Source organism: Phyllobates terribilis, unplaced genomic scaffold (genome assembly GCF_046119375.1).
Source record: "Phyllobates terribilis strain yellow unplaced genomic scaffold, ASM4611937v1 Scaffold_7__3_contigs__length_470593459, whole genome shotgun sequence".
NCBI lineage: Eukaryota > Metazoa > Chordata > Amphibia > Anura > Dendrobatidae > Phyllobates > Phyllobates terribilis.
The window spans coordinates 357,144,875-357,165,255 of record NW_027362767.1 but is presented as its reverse complement, the minus strand read 5'-3'; the positions used below and the strand labels follow the sequence as shown (position 1 = coordinate 357,165,255).

Sequence of the window (20,381 nt, the reverse complement as noted above, 5' to 3'; positions counted from 1 at the left end):
CAAATCAATGAGGGGCAGATATGCTCTGCAGCTCCGCAACTGAGTAGTTCTGGCAACAGCCAGCACCGGCTGCAGCTCTCACGTCCTCTTGATGTCTGAAGAGAGAAGTCTGCGCTGACAGGGCCCAGGGCTTGCATGACATAATGTGAAGCGATCCCTGAGGGATTGAGTTCAGACACCGCAGGAACAGAGCCGGCGGCGAGAATAGGTGTTATTTTACAGGGGGCAAACATACTGATTGAGAAGGGGTTGTCAGAGTAGTAGTAGGACAACCCCATTAATTAAAAACTTACAGTGCAGCATTTAATTGCACAATATACAAGTTTAGTTTCTCTTTAACTCTTTAGGGGAAACAGGTTTTCCTTTTTTTGTGCTTTGGTAGCATACCAGCAACAACGGTGAGTGTGAGAGAAATGTTTCTGATGCGTCAACCCCTTTTATGAAGTTTACTAAGGCTGGTCAAGGGGTGATTTTTAGGCTCAATCTAACAACAGGACTAATATTTGAGATGGAGTACTTCAAATATAAGCAGCTGTATTCTTCCTATCCATCACCAATACAATTCTGCCATAACATTGCCAGCTTCATCTGAAGAGAAGAGAAGGCATCATAAAAAGAAAAAAAAGGCCTACCTGGCTAGCTTCTGAGGTGGTAGAAGCGGACCCTGCCGTGCTAGGAGTCTTCCCTCTGTCAATGCTGCGGCTGCGCAAGGGACCTTTAGAGACGGAGGGTGGGGTACTGGTGGTAGTGGCTGAAGCTGAACGAGGACAGAGGTGAGAATCTATAAAGTTAAGAATTTGACAGGACAAAACAGAGCGCCAAGTGCAGAGCAGAACAGAGGAGAAAGAGAGAGAAAGAGATTGTGTGTTAGACACAGCAGGGAAGCCACCAATGGTAGTGCGCAGTGCAGCAGATCACACAGACACCACCACCCCATACAGTGTACAGAAGCAATAGCACCAGGAAGAAAGCCCCCTAGAGATTACATGGACGGACATTACATCTTTAGATTGACTCATTTTAAGGGCCATTAACCATCTTCAGTGTTTTTATAACTACATTTTCAGAAATGGCTCCTATTATAAATGAGAGCAATGGCACTTGGCGCCCACAAGAGGTAGGTGGCATAATGCCATCGCAAGAAGGCAACATCTCATGTCATGTTACACATCAATCTTTATTTTCCCAGTAGCCGCTCTAGTAACAAAGGCATCAGATAATCATACACACTTGTGGTATAATGGGCGTTGTCTTAGATTAGAAAAAAAAAAGGTGATTTTCTCCCCAAAACAGCACCACTCTTGTCCTTATGTTGTGCCTCTGACCACAGCTTAGGGCCATTCTCTTTAAGCCCTTAAAGACGTGGCCTTAATGACCAAAGATCATTTAATGTTTTTTTTTTATCATCACATTCTAGGAGTCATAATATTTTCTGTTTTTCGTAGACGTAGCTGTATGAGGGCTTGTGTTTTGCAGGAGGAGCTGTATCTGTCAGTAGCAACATCTTAGGGTGCATATAACTTGTTACCTAATTTTTCTTAAAGGGGTTGTCCAGGCTGCACTCTGTGTGCACATAAAACGGCCATGATTCTGCAGTCACACAGTCAGGATCCCCCGTGTGTGATGTGCACACAGTCAGGATCCCCCGTGTGTGATGTGCACACAGTCAGGATCCCCCATGTGTGATGTGCACACAGTCAGGATCCACTGTATTTCCCGTGTGGGTAGGTAGTGACCACATGTATGGGATTTGCATACCCGCAGTCTCGTGCTGACTAGTCTCACCTGGCTTCTCTTCTCTTTTATAATTCTTGCACACTGTCACAACTCTGCAGTCAGACAAGTTTTCATTTTAGCCTGGACAACCGCATTGTTTTTTCTGCAGTGTTCATCATGGGGAATACATAATGATATAGTTTTAAAGGTACTGGTCATTACAGACACAGCCATATTAAATGTGTGTCTATCTGAAGTGTTTTTTTTTCCGGCTTAAAACATTTTTAATTGGGAAAATCCTGATTTTAGGTTGTTGTTTTTTTCCCCCATTTAAAAAACAGTGAAAAACATTTTTTCTTTTCAAATTTTGTTATCGGACCCACAAGGGGACAGGAACATGTGATTCTATGATCTCATAGATGACCGAATGAGGCAATGCGCTTTTATTAGGTTAACTCCAAGGAAGTCAATTAGATTCTGGTATTGATATACAGCAACCTATTGGCACCCTGAGATCAAAGCTGCAGGGTGGCCATTGGGTCGTCAGAGGGAGCGTTCTGCCTCTGTCAAACTCTTCATGTGGCACGGTCAGGACTGACAATTGCAAATAAGGAGTTAAACTGCTGAGATAGGTGTGAACACTGATCCTAACAGTTACAGGAGGAGTCTAGTGGTGTACATCAGTCTAGTCCACATATGTCAAACTCTGGCCAGCAGGGCGAGTATATTTGGCCTGTGACGCTGCCAGCTCGGCATCGCACTTTCAGCTACAGTTGAAAGCAATGATAGATGCTGGCACTCCCTCTCCCATCATTCCCTCTCTGCGTCTGAGGTCTCAGCGCAGCCAGCGCGATTATGTCATTACAAGGCGCCCGCTGTACAGAGATGTGCAGGGATCTGAAGACACCATGAAGAGACAGAAACAGCGGGCAGAGGTGAGAGTTTATTTTTTTTTTAATGTGAGGCCATTATACTGTATGGTAAGAAATGCAGGGAAGCATTATACTGTGCGGAGGACTATGTGGGGCCCATTATACTGTGCGGAGGACTATGTGGGGCCCATTATACTGTGCGGAGGACTATGTGGGGCCCATTATACTGTGCGGAGGACTATGTGGGGCCCATTATATTGTGCGGAGGACTATGTGGGGTCCATTATACTGTGCGGAGGACTATGTGGGGCCCATTATACTGTGAAAAAGGACTATGTGGGGCCCATTATACTGTGAAAAAGGACTATGTGGGGCCCATTATACTGTGCGGAGGACTATGTGGGGCCCATTATACTGTGCGGAGGACTATGTGGGCCCATTATACTGTGCGGAGGACTATGTGGGGTCCATTATTCTGTGCGGAGGACTATGTGGGGCCCATTATTCTGTGCGGAGGACTATGTGGGGCCCATTATTCTGTGCGGAGGACTATGTGGGGCCCATTATTCTGTGCGGAGGACTATGTGGGGCCCATTATTCTGTGCGGAGGACTATGTGGGGCCCATTATTCTGTGCGGAGGACTATGTGGGGCCCATTATTCTGTGCGGAGGACTATGTGGGGCCCATTATTCTGTATGGAGGACTATGTGGGGCCCATTATTCTGTATGGAGGACTATGTGGGGCCCATTATTCTGTATGGAGGACTATGTGGGGCCCATTATTCTGTATGGAGGACTATGTGGGGCCCATTATTCTGTATGGAGGACTATGTGGGGCCCATTATTCTGTATGGAGGACTATGTGGGGCCCATTATTCTGTATGGAGGACTATGTGGGGCCCATTATTCTGTATGGAGGACTATGTGGGGCCCATTATTCTGTATGGAGGACTATGTGGGGCCCATTATTCTGTATGGAGGACTATGTGGGGCCCATTACTCTGTATGGAGGGCTGTGTGTGGATTACAGTTGAAGATTCATACTGCGATGGAGTCACCATTCTTTGTGGGGAGTACAGTAGGGTCATTACACTGTGCGTGTGGAGGAATTCACTGTGGGGGTATCATACTGTGTTTTGGGGAACTTTTGTTTGCATCATACTTTACTATGTGTATTATTCAAGGATTTTTAACCTTTGTTATTACATATTTAAATTAGGCCATTGGGCCTCATGCTTATTTCTGCTCTTCCATAGAATAATATGTTATCTTATGCTAAGATCTATTAATTAAAATGTACTTTGTTGCTTGGACAACCCCTTTAAGTTTGTTTCCATTTGAAAAAGGTTAATTGTTATATTTGATAAAGATAAACTTCCTCAATTGTAGAAATTTTTAAATAAATATCAAGGTTGGCCCTCGACTTCGTCCAAGCTTTTAATTTTGGCCCAGTGTGTATTTCAGTTTGACCTCCCTGGTCTAGTCCCTGCAGCTCATCTTTTGGTTACAGAAGCAGCACATTGTGGGATCACCATGACCTATATACGGAACGCTAGTTGTGAAGTGCTTATGGTGGACATATACGCCAAACAGCGTTAAGAGGTCACTAGGGCTCTGTGAGTAGGAATGGTGGAGCAAGCCTTTTCTTCTAAATCTTAGACAACCCCTTTAAAGACCATGACTGCATCTACATTACACTGCACTTTATAGCTCAATTATATCTGCTTCATGTAAAAGGATACCTTGCAAAATCTTTCTAGGGTCTGGGGTCAATTCTCCATGATGCTATACATTATATCACAAAAACGTTCCCGACTGACTTAGTAATGGCATAATGTCGAGCACTCCACCGCAAGGATTCACGTGCGACTTGTAGCACTCAGTGTTACCTGTCAATTCTTTTCCATCGGCTGACAATGTGGCAGCACTCTTACTCCTAGCTAGGGAAGACTGAGTGGGGGCGAGGAGACGACTGATTAAACTACTGTCCAGGGGACTGCTTGGGGGGCGATGAGCTAAATGGATAAATGAAATGTGTTTTGTTATGACTAGTTACAGTGCAATACAGAAAAACCAAGTGCAGAAGCCGAATCATAAGCAAAAGGCACCAGAAGGAATTGGATAAGATGTGAGTAGAAAAGAGCATGGCACATCACCCAAACAGGCAGTATTAAAGCAGAATATTAATGCCAAGGCACCAACAGGTCAAGTCAATACGTTTCAATGATAACTGCATTACATGAAGTTATTTAGTAGCACGGTCAGTAGTAATTCCTGTAGGGGGGACATTATACATGCATTTAGGAAAAGAAAATATTAAGACGGACGGACATCAGATAACAATCCGGTCATGACATGGCTAAGAGAGAAAAGTTATAAATTGGACTGTTAGGTAAGGAGGACGAGGAGAGGGTCACAACAAGACTGCACATTAGGAACAATAACGGGTTAGCATCCTGGCCAGGAAACAAAGACAAAGGATTAGTTCCAGGCATAACAAGACGCGGCAGCAGGAGGGCCGGCTCCTGATCATTACTCTATACAGAAGCGTTTTATAGGCAGCACAGACATCGGCCTTTATAGCTTTGCCAAAATCTGGTCCGGTTTGTTTAGTTGGGTTACAGCCTGTGTGCACAGTTTCACGTTGCTAAATACAATGCCTTATGTTAATGTCATACAGTGTAAATTAAAGATACTGGAAAATATCTCCTTTATAGACATTGATATAATAGATAATATGGTGTTTTCCTGCAGCCACCACTAGAGGGACCTGGATGTATACTGTATGCAAGACACTCCTAGGCTCCCTCTAGTGGTGGCTGCAAGTAGCCAGCATGTTACTATTTAAAAGGGAACTTGTCAGGTCTCCCGTGTCACCAGAAGCACCAGCAGTTGGGTCTGCAGATATAAACACTCTGCCTAACAGTCCATGTATTTCATTACATACAAACAGATCTCTAGAAAAAGTATTTCTAAAGACCGTTCATGATATGTAAATGAGGCTTTTGCCTAGTCGCGGGGGCGTTAGTGTCCCCAAACGAGTCAGCCCACTTAGCAAGTTATCACACCCCTGTGGGGTGCTATACTTACCTCGAGCAGGGAAGAAGCTGCACGCATGCGCGAGTTAAGTATAGCACCCCACAGGGGTGTGATAACATGCTAAGTGGGCTGACTGGTTTGGGGACACTAACGCCCCCCTTGACTAGTCAAAAGCCTCATTTACATATCATAAACGGACTTTAGAAATACTTTTTCTAAAGATCTGTTCGTGTGTAATGAAATAGGCAGGGTGTTTATATCTGCAGACCCAACTGCTGGTGGTTCTGGGGGCGTGGGGGACCTGACAAGTTCCCTTTAAAGAACAAATGTCCTTTTAATTTTTTCACATAAATCAATAGTACAGGTGAAATGTATAATATATCTTATTAGAGAGATATATTTCTTTAGGGCCATTCCATCCAAACTGGTGTTATGGTAACACCTGCAATACCCAGTTTCAATTTTTTTTCACTGCTATTTAAATAGAAAATGCAATTTCATCACATAAGTTGAAAATATATCAACTTATACATGACATATATGTTTCTACCATAAAAACAAATGTAGTATATTTGCTTATAATTTATTATATATTTTAAGCTGTGTAAAATGTAACACCTGTAACTATGGAATGGCCCTTTCTCCTCCTGGACTGATCTTTCATTCACAAAACTCTTAATTTACTGAAGACTAATTTTACCTGTGAATTAAGTAATTTCAGTATGTTATAATTCAGTAAGTGATGGGAATACTGAAATAGGAGATGACCGCTCATACATTTCTATGGAGAACGGTAACTTCAGAGAACGTGCATCATTTCTGTGTCTGCCTCCTTCAAATTTTTAAAGCTTTAATTGCCATCTCCTGTCTCAGTATTGGGAAACTCTGTCTTCACTGAATACAAACTTTTATTGTGAATTGCGAGTAAAAGATCAGATTTCTCTGAGATGATATATTGCAAAGTTGCTTAGTATCACATGTATTATTGATTCTATTATTTCATATAATAGTTAGAACAACAGCCATGCTTCATACTGCTGTATAGATTGATAAATAGGTTAAACAGTACAGAGTGTTCAACCTATATATTCAGTGGAACTTAAGAGTTAAAATTCACTTGAGCATGGCAATGTTAATTAATCTGCCTCCACTTGTATTCATCCCTGTATCTTTAACATACTTGGTATTTTTTTTGGAACCATGTGATATAGCAAAGACCTTATTTTAGGAGTTTATGACTTTAATCTTGTGTTACTAAAGAAGCAAATGACATTTTCAATTTCAAGGGGTTGTCCAGGCAGACACTCCAGCACAATCTGACTGCGGGTGTGGAAAGACAACTGCTCTCCAGGCAGTACAGCTGCTGACAACGGTTCACTGCCCAGTAATTATCTTAATTGGGTACAATACTAATTATTAAAACCTGTGTATGATACATGCATGATGGCAGAAACGGCCTCAGCAACTGTGCCACCATGCGAGTGTGGCTGTGCCCCTCCTAGCTTGGTTGGGCAGGAGTGTTTGCCTAACCACCCCCATTAAGTGTGTGGCTGTGATAATGTACAATGGAGAAGGAAAAAAGCTTAACTTTACCAGTACAAGCTGCAGAAGCTGTAGCATCTATCGAATAGAAGTATGTAGCTGGGTTCACATTTGCATTTTTTTTGCCCTGTAACCTATATAGAGCGGATCTGTCACAAGATTTCCCAATATAAACTCCACAAATTGTTACATAGCTCTCTTACACTTGATGAAGCTGGGGTATTTACTGATAATTAATGTCAGAATGGCTGTTTAACCCTTTTTAAAAGTTAACTCAGTTGCCTGAATGACAGCGCCTGAGTATCTCTCCTCCCTGCTGAGGTCTCACATTGCTCAGTACAGGCTGAATCTGTCAGCCAAGCTGGGTGGCTGGAGACTGAACACACTTCCTCTGGATTCTTAAAATTCAATTTTTAATATCTGGGTTATACAGACATTGTAACATGGATTTTTAAAATAAGTGCTCAGCTAATTTGTGTTGTGAAATCTGTTGACAGATCTGTAAATTGTCTGGAAAATTTGAGATCAGTTTTCATCAGTCATCTGTTGACTTTAATATAAAAATATAATGATACTGGAATAAAAAAACATATTTACAGCAAAAAAATTCAAGTGTGAACACACGCTGAAATTAACCATTGCCCCATGATCAGTCGGATCTAAATCACTGTGTATAGTGGCTTGAAGCTATGGCGTCATATACACTACAATGGACTCCTGCCAGAACATAAAAAGCAGATTGAACAAACACCTGATTTTTCTTCCTTTTTCATGCCCTCTAGATGTGCAGGAGGTGACTTTTTACTACTCAGTCTACTGAGGGAAGAGCTTCTCTTGTAGCCCGCAACGCCTAAATGTTAAACCAACAAAATGCAGCTTATCAAAATGAAACATGAAAAACACAAGAATGAGCAATTCATACTTTATTCTAACCTACGTCCTATTCACTTCCTGATGACATTTTCATAAAAGGTCATTTACCAAGTTAAAAAAAAAAATCTCACAGGAAGCTAACAACACGTTTATAAATTATAATACTGGGAATCTCCTATGTCCATTAGAAACCATGATCCGTAACACAGCAGGGCCTATGGATTGGTATCTACAGCATTGTGCAGCTTTAATGCTACCTGCATGCTTTTTATGTACATATATTTTGATGTTTGCACATGGTTTTTTGTTGTTGTTTACTCCGGTCACAAAGGTGTTTAGATGTACTCATGATATAGGAAGCCTCTGACACAACACTGCATAGGAATAATGTTAATGTGCCATACGGCATAAAAACCAAACCTTGTGGTACAGTTTTTTCTATTATTTCCCTCTGTATAAGAGAATATAGCAGACTATACTTTCCTTTACAGTGTAAGAAAAAAAAAAAAAAAAAGTACGTTGATACATATGGGCTTAATATGTACCAAAGGGACACTCTTGGCATATCCTGGGTGCAAGTGGGCCAATGGATAAGTATAGTGTGTTTGCAGGAGCTTTCCCAGCGGCGTACTATATGCCGACCAGAAGGTAAAAATTAAATGTGAACTGAGCCTTATGCTTATCAGAGTCCAAAACACAGTCAAATCCACTGTTATCAACTGCAGCTTTTTAGCTAATCACTGGCAAAATGGCCTACTCTCAGCCTGGGAATATTGATATTGGACAGGCTCCTTTACGTAGCAGGTGAGGGTTGTGGTGTCATTCACCAGCTCTTTACTAGGCAAGTATATATTTTTTTTTACATTATCATACAGTTAAGTTGCTTTAAATTATAGTTTAATGGAATCATTAAAGGGGCTGTCCAGTAAAAAACAAGTTATCACCTATCTGTAAGATAGGTACCTACTGATCAGTGGAGTCTGACTGCTGGGGCCCGCACTGATAGGCAGGCCAAGGAATTCTTATCCCCGGTCCAAAATGAAGCGGCAGGCTGGATCGCCAACTACTGCTCCAGTCATTCTCTAAGGGGCGGCCAGAATAAGCTGAGCGCAGCGCCCAGCAGCTCCATAGGGATCTAATGAAACATTGGTGGAGTATGTGCACTGCTGCTACATTCTAAATGGGGATATAAATTCCCCGTTATGCCGATCCATATAGTCAAATACTCACCTATCAGCAAGTGATCATCTATCCTAAAGATAGGTGTTAACTTGTTTTCCCCAGACAAACACAAAGTATTTTTTTTATTTTGCTATCAAAAACAGAAGAGAAAAAAGAAAACCACAAGAAAAGCGATTCACAAGCTGCACCTTTCTGCTCCTGGTTTGAAACCTTAGGCGAGGAGGGCTGTGGACTTAGAGGAGTTTTGTTACTCAGCCTGCTTAATGATGAACTCCTCTGCTTGACACCTGTAAAATGTGCAACGTCAGCACCAGCAAATACAAGCTCCAAACAATCTAAATATGGTCACATTATTAGGGAATAAAAAGAGGGAAAAACGAGTCAAAACTGCCAATGATACTGTAATAATAAAGAAACATAACTGAGTAGAGTTGGACCAGTGAAGATTATCAGGATATTGTCACAGTAACAGATATACAAACACTTCCAGTTAGTGACCCCAGGACGGACATTTGTAGCACACATAATTACATACTAATCACAGGTAATACAATGTGTTGTAACTTCCTGCCAGAAAGTATAACTCTGGTGCTAGTTTTTCAATGCTAGGACCAAATTACTGAACATCTTCTATCACATATTTACACACAGAGGGCAAAATAAGTATTGAATAAGTCACCAATTTTCTAAGCAATTATATTTATAAAGGGGTTATTGATATGAAATTTTCACCAGATGTCGGTAACAACCCACCCAATCCACACAGGCAAAGAAATCAAACCATAGATGTCCATAAATTATGTGTAATAAGAAATGACACAGGGAAAAACTATGGAACACATGAAGAAAGAGGTGCAAAAAGCCATGGAAAAACCTGACACCCATCAGTAATTAGCAAGCAATCCTGCCACATAGTGACAAATAATATCAGCTGGTTCAACTGATGGCCTATAGAAGGTGTCTCATTACCAAGGTGCCACACAAAAACATTTCATGAGGGGTAAACCAGCGAGCTGTCTCTAGACCTTCGCAACCTTATTGCTGCAAAACATACTGATGGTATTGGTATTGGTTACACATTTTCTAAACTACTGAAGTCTTCAGTGAGCACTGCTGGGGCCATAATCCGCAAGTGGAAAGAACATGATTTCACCATAAAGCTGCCACAGCCAGGTGCACCACTCAAGATTTCAGAAAGAGGAGTAAAAAGAATTATCTGAAGAGTTGTCAACGAGCCAAGGACCATCTGTGGAGAGCTACAGAAAGACCTGGAGTCAGCAGGTACAATTGTTTAAAAAAAAATACTATAAGTAATGGATGGACTCAACCTCCATGGCTGCATTTAGACAAGCCTGTGAAATACTGAGATACTACAGTCTGGTCAGATGAGACCAAAATTGAACTCTATGGATGCCAAAGAGCAGGGCAGGTGGTTGGACACGATGACCCCAGAGGTCCCTTACAACGATACCTTTCTATGTTTCTATAATACACACCATGTTTGGAGGCTAAAAGGAGCTGCATATCTCCCCAAAAACACCATACCAACAGTGAAGTTTGGAGGTGGGAACATCATGATGTGGGGCTGTTTTTCAGCATACAACACTGGCAAGCTTCATATTATTGAAGTAAAGATGAATGGACAAATGTACCAAGACATTCTTGCTAAAAATCTGCTTCCATCTACCAGAATGATGAAGATTAAAACCAGGGTGGATATTTCAGCAAGACAATGATCCCAAACACACAGCCAAGGAAACTGAATTGGTTTCAGAGAGAGAAAATAAAGCTGCTAGAATGGCAGAGCCAATCGCCGGACCTGAATCCAATAGAAAATATATGGAAGGAACTAAAGCTCAGAGTTCAAAGAAGGAACCCACGGGACCTTCAGGATGTGAAGAGTGTTTGTGTGGACGAATGGGACAAAATCACAGCTGAGCAATGACTGACTAGTTTCTCCATGCATGAGGCATCTTGAAGCTTCATCACCAACAAAGGTTTTTGTACAAATTATTAATTAAATTTCAGTAAGCGTGTTCAATACTTTTTCCCTGTGTCATTTCTCATTATTACACATAATAGATGGATGGGCTGTTACAGACATCTCGAGAGAATTTCATTTCAATAGCACCGTTAGAAATCTACTTTGAAAATTTCACCCACTATACATAGGCGATAGCCGACATTTACCAAGACTTGGGTGTCTTACGCCAAAATAAGATTTAGCAAATTTGGTGAATTTCATAAATTTTTTTGGGGTTGGAACTTAAATCAAAGAGCGGCAGAATATACATAGTAAAATATGTATCGCTGACAGGGCCGGCGTCAGCATCCGGGCAAGTGCCGGGGCCCTGAGCAGGCGGGGGGGCCAACTTGCAGTCAGGCACCCCGCTGGGCTATGGGCGGAGGAGAGTGGTGCCAGCGCCCGCCCTTCTCCCCCGCTTGCTCAGGGCCCCAGCAGCTGGATACTTACCTCTTCCCGTGCCTCCGCAGATCCGCTGTCTTCCTGCTGTGCGCTCCCTGTGATGTCTCAGGTCAGAGGGTACGGTGACGTCTTTCCACCGTGCCCTCCCCTGAGCAGTCACAGGCAGAGCGGGAAGACGCCGGCGACCGGACCTGAGCAGCGGCAGCAGGTGAGGAGGAGTGAGGTGAGTATTTGATTTTTTTTTTTTTTTTTATGTATGGAGGCATGGGACATTATATGGGGGAGGGGGGGGGGGGTGACATCCTGCATAGGGTAAAGAGGGGGGGGGGGGTGACATCCTGCATGGGGCATAATATGGGGGGGTGACATCCTGCATGGGGCATTATAAAGAGAGGGGGATGACATCCTGCATGGGGTATTATATGGGGGGGGGGGGGGGACATCCTGCATGGGGCATTATATGGGGGGAAAGGGACATCCTGCAAAGGGCATTATGTGGGGGGAACAGCCTGCATGGAGCATTATATGGGGGCCAGTATCCTGTATGGAGCATTATATGGGGGCCAGTATCCTGTACAGAGCGTTTCATGGGGGCCAGTATCCTGTACAGAGCGTTTCATGGGGGCCAGTATTCTGTATGGAGCGTTATATGGGGGCCAGTATTCTGTATGGAGCATTTTATGGGGGCCAGTATTCTGTATGGAGCATTTTATGGGGGCCAGTCTCCTGTATGGAGCATTTTATGGGGGCAGGTATACTGTGTGGAGCGTTTCGCCGGTTTCTGAGCTATTGTGGAATTTACAATAGATATCGCTCATGTAATGTAAGAAGTGAAATCTTCGGCATTGTACTATATCTATATTTCTCTGCCGTATATGTGCATCATGAAGCGTGGTATGTGTTAAAGGGGCCCACTGAGACTCTTTCGCCCGGGGCCCAGAAAAACCTGGAGCCGACCCTGATCGCTGAGTATCAATGTTTGGTAAGAATCTCACAGATAAGCAGAGTCATGGAAAGCATGATGCCCTGCGTCTATCGACGATTTTCTGCTGCTGCTGCTCCCGGTGTCAGTTATTGTCTGCAGCATTGACAGTGCTGCAGACAATCAGTGAGCTTAGCAGCTCTAACTGGCTTGTGCGATTGAGTTGGGCAGTGCCGCTGAGCACATTTATTGGTTGCAGCACCATCGATGTGACATCAGTGCTTCAGGGAATAAGACACCAGACCAGAGATGGAGAGACTCCGTGTTACACCTGGGGAGGGTGAATGAAGCACAGTTTGCATTTTGAAAACAAACTGCAGCTGTGGGGACAGGGATTTTCTGAAATCATAGAACATCCTTATTGTATGTGTGTGTAAAAATGGGAAATTCCTTAAAAGAAATCTGTCACCAGGTTTATGCTACCTAATCTGAGAGCAGCATGATATAGAGACAGAAACCCTGATTCCAGCGATGTGTCACTTACTGGGCTGCTTGCTGTAGTTTTAATAAAACCATTGTTTTATCAGCAGGAGATTATCACTAGAAGACTAGTAAATCTGCAGCCATGTAGTCCTCCATATTCGTGAGCTCAACATAACTCTGCCCCGTCATTGATTGGCAGCTTTGTGTACACTGTGCATAGGCAGAAAGCTGCCAATCCGTGGCCGGGCTATACAGAGCTCAGCAGCAGATAAAACAGATTTTTCATCAAAAATGCACCAAGCAGCCCAGTAAGTGATACATCGCTGCATTCAGTGCCTTTGCCAAAACATGGTGACAGATTCCCTTTAAATTTGGTATTTAACAATCCAGAAAGTCTAATAACCTGGCATTTGTTCTCAGCAACTGAAACCAAATGTGAAATTACATAAGAGCAGGAGTATAAGGAGTAAAGAACCTCTCATAACATCCTGCTTATACCGTATATGTATTTAGCAATATATCAAAAACATTTCTGCTTTGAGGTAGTATGGTAAACCCATAAACCAGGTGAGCTAGGGCAGTTCCAGATAAAACAAGGAAATTAGATGACACTCAGTTTCATTCTTGCAAGGTCTTAATATTTTATTCAGGTGCAGCCCAGAGATTTCAGACCTCTCAAAGATGCAGATGTATATGCTATTCTGGCCTTGTACTCCAGTATCTGTCACCAAAATCAAAAGTAACTGAATAAAATACTAAAAAACGTCATCAATAGGAGAAATGGATTTTAGGAATTGAAAAGTCATACAATTTTATAACATAATTTGCGATTGAATTCCTCAAGATTTTCAAGATATGTGCTTGTTGTCATTAAATATGAACTTATATTATTAACTAATTTAAAAAAAAACAAAACTATACCCATTGGACACCCCCTAGGAATAGCCAAAGCTTTATTGCCATCCAGACAAACGTACCTTTTTCAAGAGTGGCAGATGAGGATGACAGACGCTTGTGGATGCTGCCGTCCGCCTGCTTAAGGTTTGATGCCGACGTGGAACGCAGGTTTGCAGCTATAAAAAGAAAAATAAATAATTTATGTATCTCAAATCTTTGCCATCAAAGGAGTTTTCTGTTAATCAAGCCACGGTGTTAGCCTTTGTACAGGTTGATGAGGATTCCCAACGATGGCCATATACTAACAAATCAGAGGTTAGGGAAGTAGGTGAAAGTTTGGTGCACCTCTCATCAACTTATATTTGACAAAATGTTTGCCATAGAAAAAAAAAACAAAAACTGTCAATAACTCTGAAGCCGGGTTCAGACAGGCGTATTTCACACTCCGTATATACCGACCGCTCCAAGCGTGTCTGTAAGGTCGGGAGACCCACAGTCAGTCTGGGCATTGTGGTCTGTATATGGATTGTGCCACATACCTATCTGAACTCGGCCTAAGTAAACGAAACATAAAGCTGTGGCTACAGCCCCTGCGTCTGAATTGGTTATAGATGGCCATTGTGTTTGAAAATCCTCTTTATTCTGCAGAGCAGACTATCATGGAATATGCGACATGCCCCCACAAAGATACAAGCAGAAATGCTCACTGAAGGATTTCTGGCCTCTTCATCATTTTACAAACCAATAAATCCTTTCCTGAAGTGCAGCTGATGAATCCGTTTTGCAGCCCTGAAGGGGTCAGATTTCTGTGCTGTCAGCAAAAATAGGTCTGCAGATGGTGAAATATGGAAGCAGCAAACCAAACGTCCGGGCCCTGAGCACTGTTGTGTGACATGTGGCCATTACAGTGAATGAACAAGCACAACATTATAATTGCAGTGGGGGGAAAAAGCAAAAAACTTGTCGTCATTAATTCCCCTGCTGACTCTGTCCCACTCTACACAGCAAAGCAGACAAGTGACCAACAGGAAATGGGAAGTTAACTCCTACTGTCTCTTATCTAGTGGCCACTGAGATAATCACGCAAATAACAAGAACACACATACATCAACCCCCAGATTTAAATAAAAAGCAATTTTCTAATGATACATCCCAATTTGGGGAATGTGACCTACACCATGCTGTAGTCTGACCAAGAAAAGTCTGTATTCTAGCAGCAAATGTGACCCTAGATGCAGAAAGCACCCCAAGAACTAGAACTACTTCTCATCTCAGACTCAAAAGAGGCTTTACAGGGTTGGAAAACCTTGGTTTCTTTCTTCAAAAATGGCCCCACATCTATCCACAGATTACACGTGGTACAACAGCTCATTCACTTTTTGTAATACCAGATACAACATATAAAAAAGTGAAGCACTGTTTCTGTAAATAAAACATAGCCATGGAAAAACGTAAAAAAAAACAGCCGGGAAGCTTTGTCGAAACATTTTGGTGCCAAGTGACATTTTTTGTTCGGTAGAAGCCATTTTGGTTACTATCTGGAGCCCAGGAATAGAGGGAAAAAAAGATCTGAAAAGACTCAGGTTATGTTTCCATTAGAGGGCCTTCATCCGGGATTCTCACATTTCCAAAGTAATATTATTTATGGGGTGTTTAACTATTCTGAAAGACTCATTGCTATTTTGTGATTTTCTGAACATTTTTCCAACTTTTCTTTTCTTGCAAAATGTTCTTTGTTTCCCAAGTGAGTTTCTGTCTGAAAACCTTTGTGAGGTGGGATTTAGACACACAATTGCAAACAAAAACAAAGCTTTGTTATAAAGGCATATAAAATGCAATTGGATTTGCAGAGCGCATGAAACAAGTCCTTAGAGCAGGCAATATGATTAGGAAAGCATGCAGAAAAGCATTTTTTACATGTCATGCATCTGAATTCATTTAGGATAATATTGGAAAAATAAAGAATATAAATGTCAGTATATTGCATTGGCTGTTATAAGCATGCTGCTCCTTGTGTATAAGGCCTGGGATGATCCCACTAATGCAATAATAACATGATCTAAGTGTGATATTGTGTGATGTATGATTTTAGGGTTACAGTGAACTGCATGAATATACTGGGATCCTATAAACACATCCTCCATCAGTTCATTGTGAAATCAAATGAGACTTTTCGCTAGCACAAAATTCTGTGACACAGCAATGCAACTTCTTGCTACTCTTTGCAGGAGGGTCAATCAATTTGTCTTAAAACAGATGCAAAATCGCATGCATTTTACAGAAATTCAGTGTAAAATCCATTGTGATTTCATGCAATGTCACACATGGTCGTGGAGCCTTACCATACTACTTTTGGACAATTGCTCATCAAACGGACCGGTGGAAATGCTTTTTATTACTGTGCTGCAGCGGGACATGTAATGTAATCAACATCGATCTGTAGTGTAGGGTATTCTGTCCACTGATAAGGGGCTTCTGGAGCCACAAGTCCAGATTAAGAAATGCCCAGGGTAGTCGTCAGCAAACCATACATTACAGTATACAGCTGTCTGTGTATTATCACTACAGGATGGGTCTGCTAGAGTAAAAGCAGGTCTCTGCGAGGGTCTCTCCTTTCTCTCTTATACAGGGTGATCCCAACATCCGCATTCCCGGTCTGTATGTGATAACCTCTGTGTAAAAGGAACCTGTCACCTGATTTATGCTGCCCAAATCACAGGCAGCATACATCACAATCTGGCTCCACTAAGCGGACCAGGGACTATGCAAGTTGTATGACTAGTCCAAGGACGCTCCCTGGCGGCTTTTCCCTGCCCTGATCCCCTTGACTGGCAGATCTACTCCGAGGCACACATAGGGAGACACTGTCGGTCTAGGAGAGCAGGGCAGGGAGAAGCGGACTTGTCATTCAACCCAGCTTTGTAGAAATATTGGTCCCAACTCTTCAAGACTGACATTTTTCGCAGGGCGGGGAGGATTGCAAGGCTCCTGATTCATTAAAGGGGCACGTCTCTTAATGAACCTAGCAAGGCACGCCTTACCACAAATCTTACATCAGGCAGGGACTGGAGAGAGATTTGTTGTGTAAGGAACGTTACCGCCTGTCATCAATTTGATAAGAGGGGGTCAACTTGCCCTGTCCCATCACCACCCATTTTGTTGGAGCTGTGCAAAAATGGGGTGAAAACACCAAAAGTTGCAAAATTTTTGAGTAAACGTTTTCATAAATCAGGGTCTATGTTTTCTCGGAAACTACGCAGCTTTTCAGAGTAAAACATATACGGTAATACAACGCAGCCAGTGTCTGATCCACCCTGCCGGTGGTTCGGGCAGCATGAATCAGATGACCGGTTCCCTTTAATTTACCATCATGTGCACACTATGCACAGAACTGAAATGTACATGGTTAACAAGAGTGGGGTTTTAAGTCAAGTATCAAAAGTAACTAAATGTTGTATTATGTAAAATTATTAGGACATTTGCCTTACTTGCTGCTAAAAACGGCCTATACCTTCTCTGCTGTAAGGATAATATTTTACCTACTTCCGAATGGTAGAAACAGAACCTCTACACAAATGTGAATGAGAATAAGTGTCCAAAAGTAGATCACCTATATGTGTGAATGGTTATAATGCAGCCACACAAATCTTAGGTTAGTATACAAGGGACAGCGAGAGCTCGGATGAATAAATACCGCCAGATCCACTTTCATCTCCGGGCTGTGGCTCTGTGGTGGAAGCATTTTTGCCTATTAAATCTACATGGCTGGGAGAACTACTTCCCGAAGCACCTATGCAAAAACAAAACAATCATAGCTATGAAAGGGTGGGAGAAAAAAAAACATTAAAAACAACATAAATCAGTCATACCATGTGAAAAGGAACAAAGGAATAAAATAAAAAATAAAAATATGCAGAATGATTGAAACCTCTACCTATATGAAGTGAATCCTAAAGTGGCTGCTCACAAGCTATTATTATAGATCTGCCTGGGCTGGTATGCACAATTATTAATAAGACAGTTATAGGACATCATCTAGGTGTGTAAAACAATCACATCCCAGTGGAGATAAAAACAGACTGGATCTCATATCAACAAGAGTCCTTTTCCCCAACAGCAATTAGTGATCATTTTCATTTCCCAAACTGCTGTGGAAATATTAAACAGTCTGACCGAGCGCTGCGAGCCAGAAGAAAACTTAAGACAAAGCACTTCTAGGTCCATATTACACCATAGGCAGGGGAGAATACTTCCCTATTACTCAAAGACACTGAAAAAAAAGTGGTTGCTACTTTTGCAAACTTGGATGACAACATTCTATGTGGCTCCTCACTCACCTGCCATTGTATGTGAAATGTGCGGACGGGCACAATTAATATCATGCCTGGTATAATGGTAAATGTACATTTCCCTTATTCTCTAAACTCAGCATTACACACAGCATCATATGACATATTACTAATATCTAAGAATGACCAACGCGCTTTCACAATGGCTACAAACTAACCCCTAATGACGAGGCCTAACATGGCCTTAATGACCAGATATTTTTTGTGTTTCGCCTCCAGCATTTCAGCATCCATAACTATTCACCAACGTTTTTTCTGCTTTGTGAGACCAGGAAACTGGCATACCATGCGATCACCAGGTCCACGAGAAGCAATGGCATTGGCACCGCTTCTATTACCTACATTGTGCCTGGAAGACAGAAGTGGTTATAAATTACTTCTGTCCTCTCCTCAGAGTCCTGGTTATGTCTCTGCTAGATTGTGGGAATGTTAATGCTGTAATATCAGAAGCTGCTGCACACCTAGGACCTGCATTTAATGGTATCAAAAACCAGGGTTAACCAGCCAGTGCAAAATACACCCAATATTCCTTTTTCTTCCATCATCCAAATTAAGAAATCAAGTTAATCAATTTCAGGAATACTTTCTGCAATAGATGGAAGAAACTACCATTTTTTTTCTTTGATGCCTTCCACATAGTAGAAGTGCTGTTCAGGCCTCACGTGGGTATTCTTTTTTTCTCCATTTCTTTGCATACATGAATAACTGACCAGTTTCCATTAGTGCTGGATCAGATTTCCATCAGCGTCAGTTTTTACCATTAGTCTTTCTTGTACGTGCAAACATAAGTAGCCTGATAGAGGTTTCTCAAGCTTCTCCAAGCAAATGATCAGTGAAAAACAAGTCAGCAATGGGATGTCATCCAAGGACTAACCAAGTTTTTCATAGACTTGAATGGGTGAGTGTAATCTTGAATGATCAGAAACAGACATGTCTCCATATTTTTTGGGGTCACTTGGACTGCAAAAAACCCGGACGCGTGAATGGGGAACAAGGATCTGTAAAAACCTTTCCGTATATGGAGCTGAGTACGAACATATCATGCAATAAAGAAACCAAATCCAAAAGGAAAGCAATGTTATTTAACCACTCCAATTAGAGAAAAAAATATAAAGTACCATGTTTGTCTCCTTCTCCTGTTCCCCCCCAAGACCATCGTTTCTGCCTCTGGTCCAGCTGACTGCTGCGCTCAAGAGTTCGCCTAACATTTGCTTCTCGGCGTTCCTAAAAATAAATAAATCAAAAAATCAAACAAACATTGGCACACACTGTACACCAGTGTATCAGTAATGAGAGCTCGGCTGGCTAACAGCGACTGATTGACAGCTGGCATGTGCTAACTCTCTGCCAGCGATACAAGGAGTATACAATTTAAGAGCAACTTGCAACTTTTTCACTCTATGGAGCAGATTCATCAAGACTGACGCTGAGCAGGCCACTCTCAATGAACGGCTCGCTGGAGTATGATGAGCCACTTAATTTAAGCCCAACTCTTAACTGGTATGTGCTGCTGCCAGAAATGTACTCCAGTCAAGGACAGGAGCACAATCACTAAAGTGATGTAACTTTTCATGAATTTGACAGGCGGGCGTAGCCAAGTCCGGTCTCACCTATGCTCCGTCCATATTGGCGTAGCTGGCTGGGACTAGTGTGAAAACGTCAAAATTTCCAATATTATTACAGAATGTCCAAGTTACACAAAAACAGTGAATTATGGTGTATTACGCGAGAGTTATGGAATAAATACCTTAACGAATCGGCCCCTATGTGCCTCACTTTATTTCATGAAAGGTTGTAACGTTTATAGGTTAAGTGTAACAGTAGACGGCATTAGAGTCATATTACAAAGAGCGTGTATTTAGCCATAAACACAGCACAGATTATCTAGAAAGGTGATTAAAACTCCCTCATTAGCCTGGTCACAGCAAAGAGCTGCTGTATCTGGGTGTATTCTCGCTGGGAAGCACGGGCACTATTGCCAAGCAAGCAGAAACCTATTTGTAAGAACTGCACTCATTTTACCACAAACTGCTGCCATATTTCAATACCTTTTTAGTCTGCATAGTAATTGCAAGAGAAA

At 42.1% G+C, this 20,381-nt stretch overlaps 1 protein-coding gene across 12 annotated transcripts in view; it reads right to left on the bottom strand.

Moving 5' to 3' along the window:
* The window catches only part of MAP7D3 (MAP7 domain containing 3), a 72,702-nt gene that overhangs the window by 23,944 nt on the left and 28,377 nt on the right, over window positions 1–20,381 (bottom strand). For 2 of the 12 annotated variants that reach the window (XM_073641280.1, XM_073641279.1), the window contains exons 5-11: window positions 19,420–19,525; window positions 17,647–17,742; window positions 14,033–14,128; window positions 9,414–9,512; window positions 7,922–8,020; window positions 4,479–4,604; window positions 633–781 (exon numbers count right to left, since the gene is read on the bottom strand). In XM_073641280.1, the coding sequence (XP_073497381.1) occupies window positions 633–781; window positions 4,479–4,604; window positions 7,922–8,020; window positions 9,414–9,512; window positions 14,033–14,128; window positions 17,647–17,742; window positions 19,420–19,525 (771 nt within the window). The remainder of the gene's footprint in view (window positions 1–632; window positions 782–4,478; window positions 4,605–7,921; window positions 8,021–9,413; window positions 9,513–14,032; window positions 14,129–17,646; window positions 17,743–19,419; window positions 19,526–20,381) is intronic. The other 10 variants (XM_073641281.1, XM_073641283.1, XM_073641284.1 and 7 more) reach the window with 10 other exon arrangements.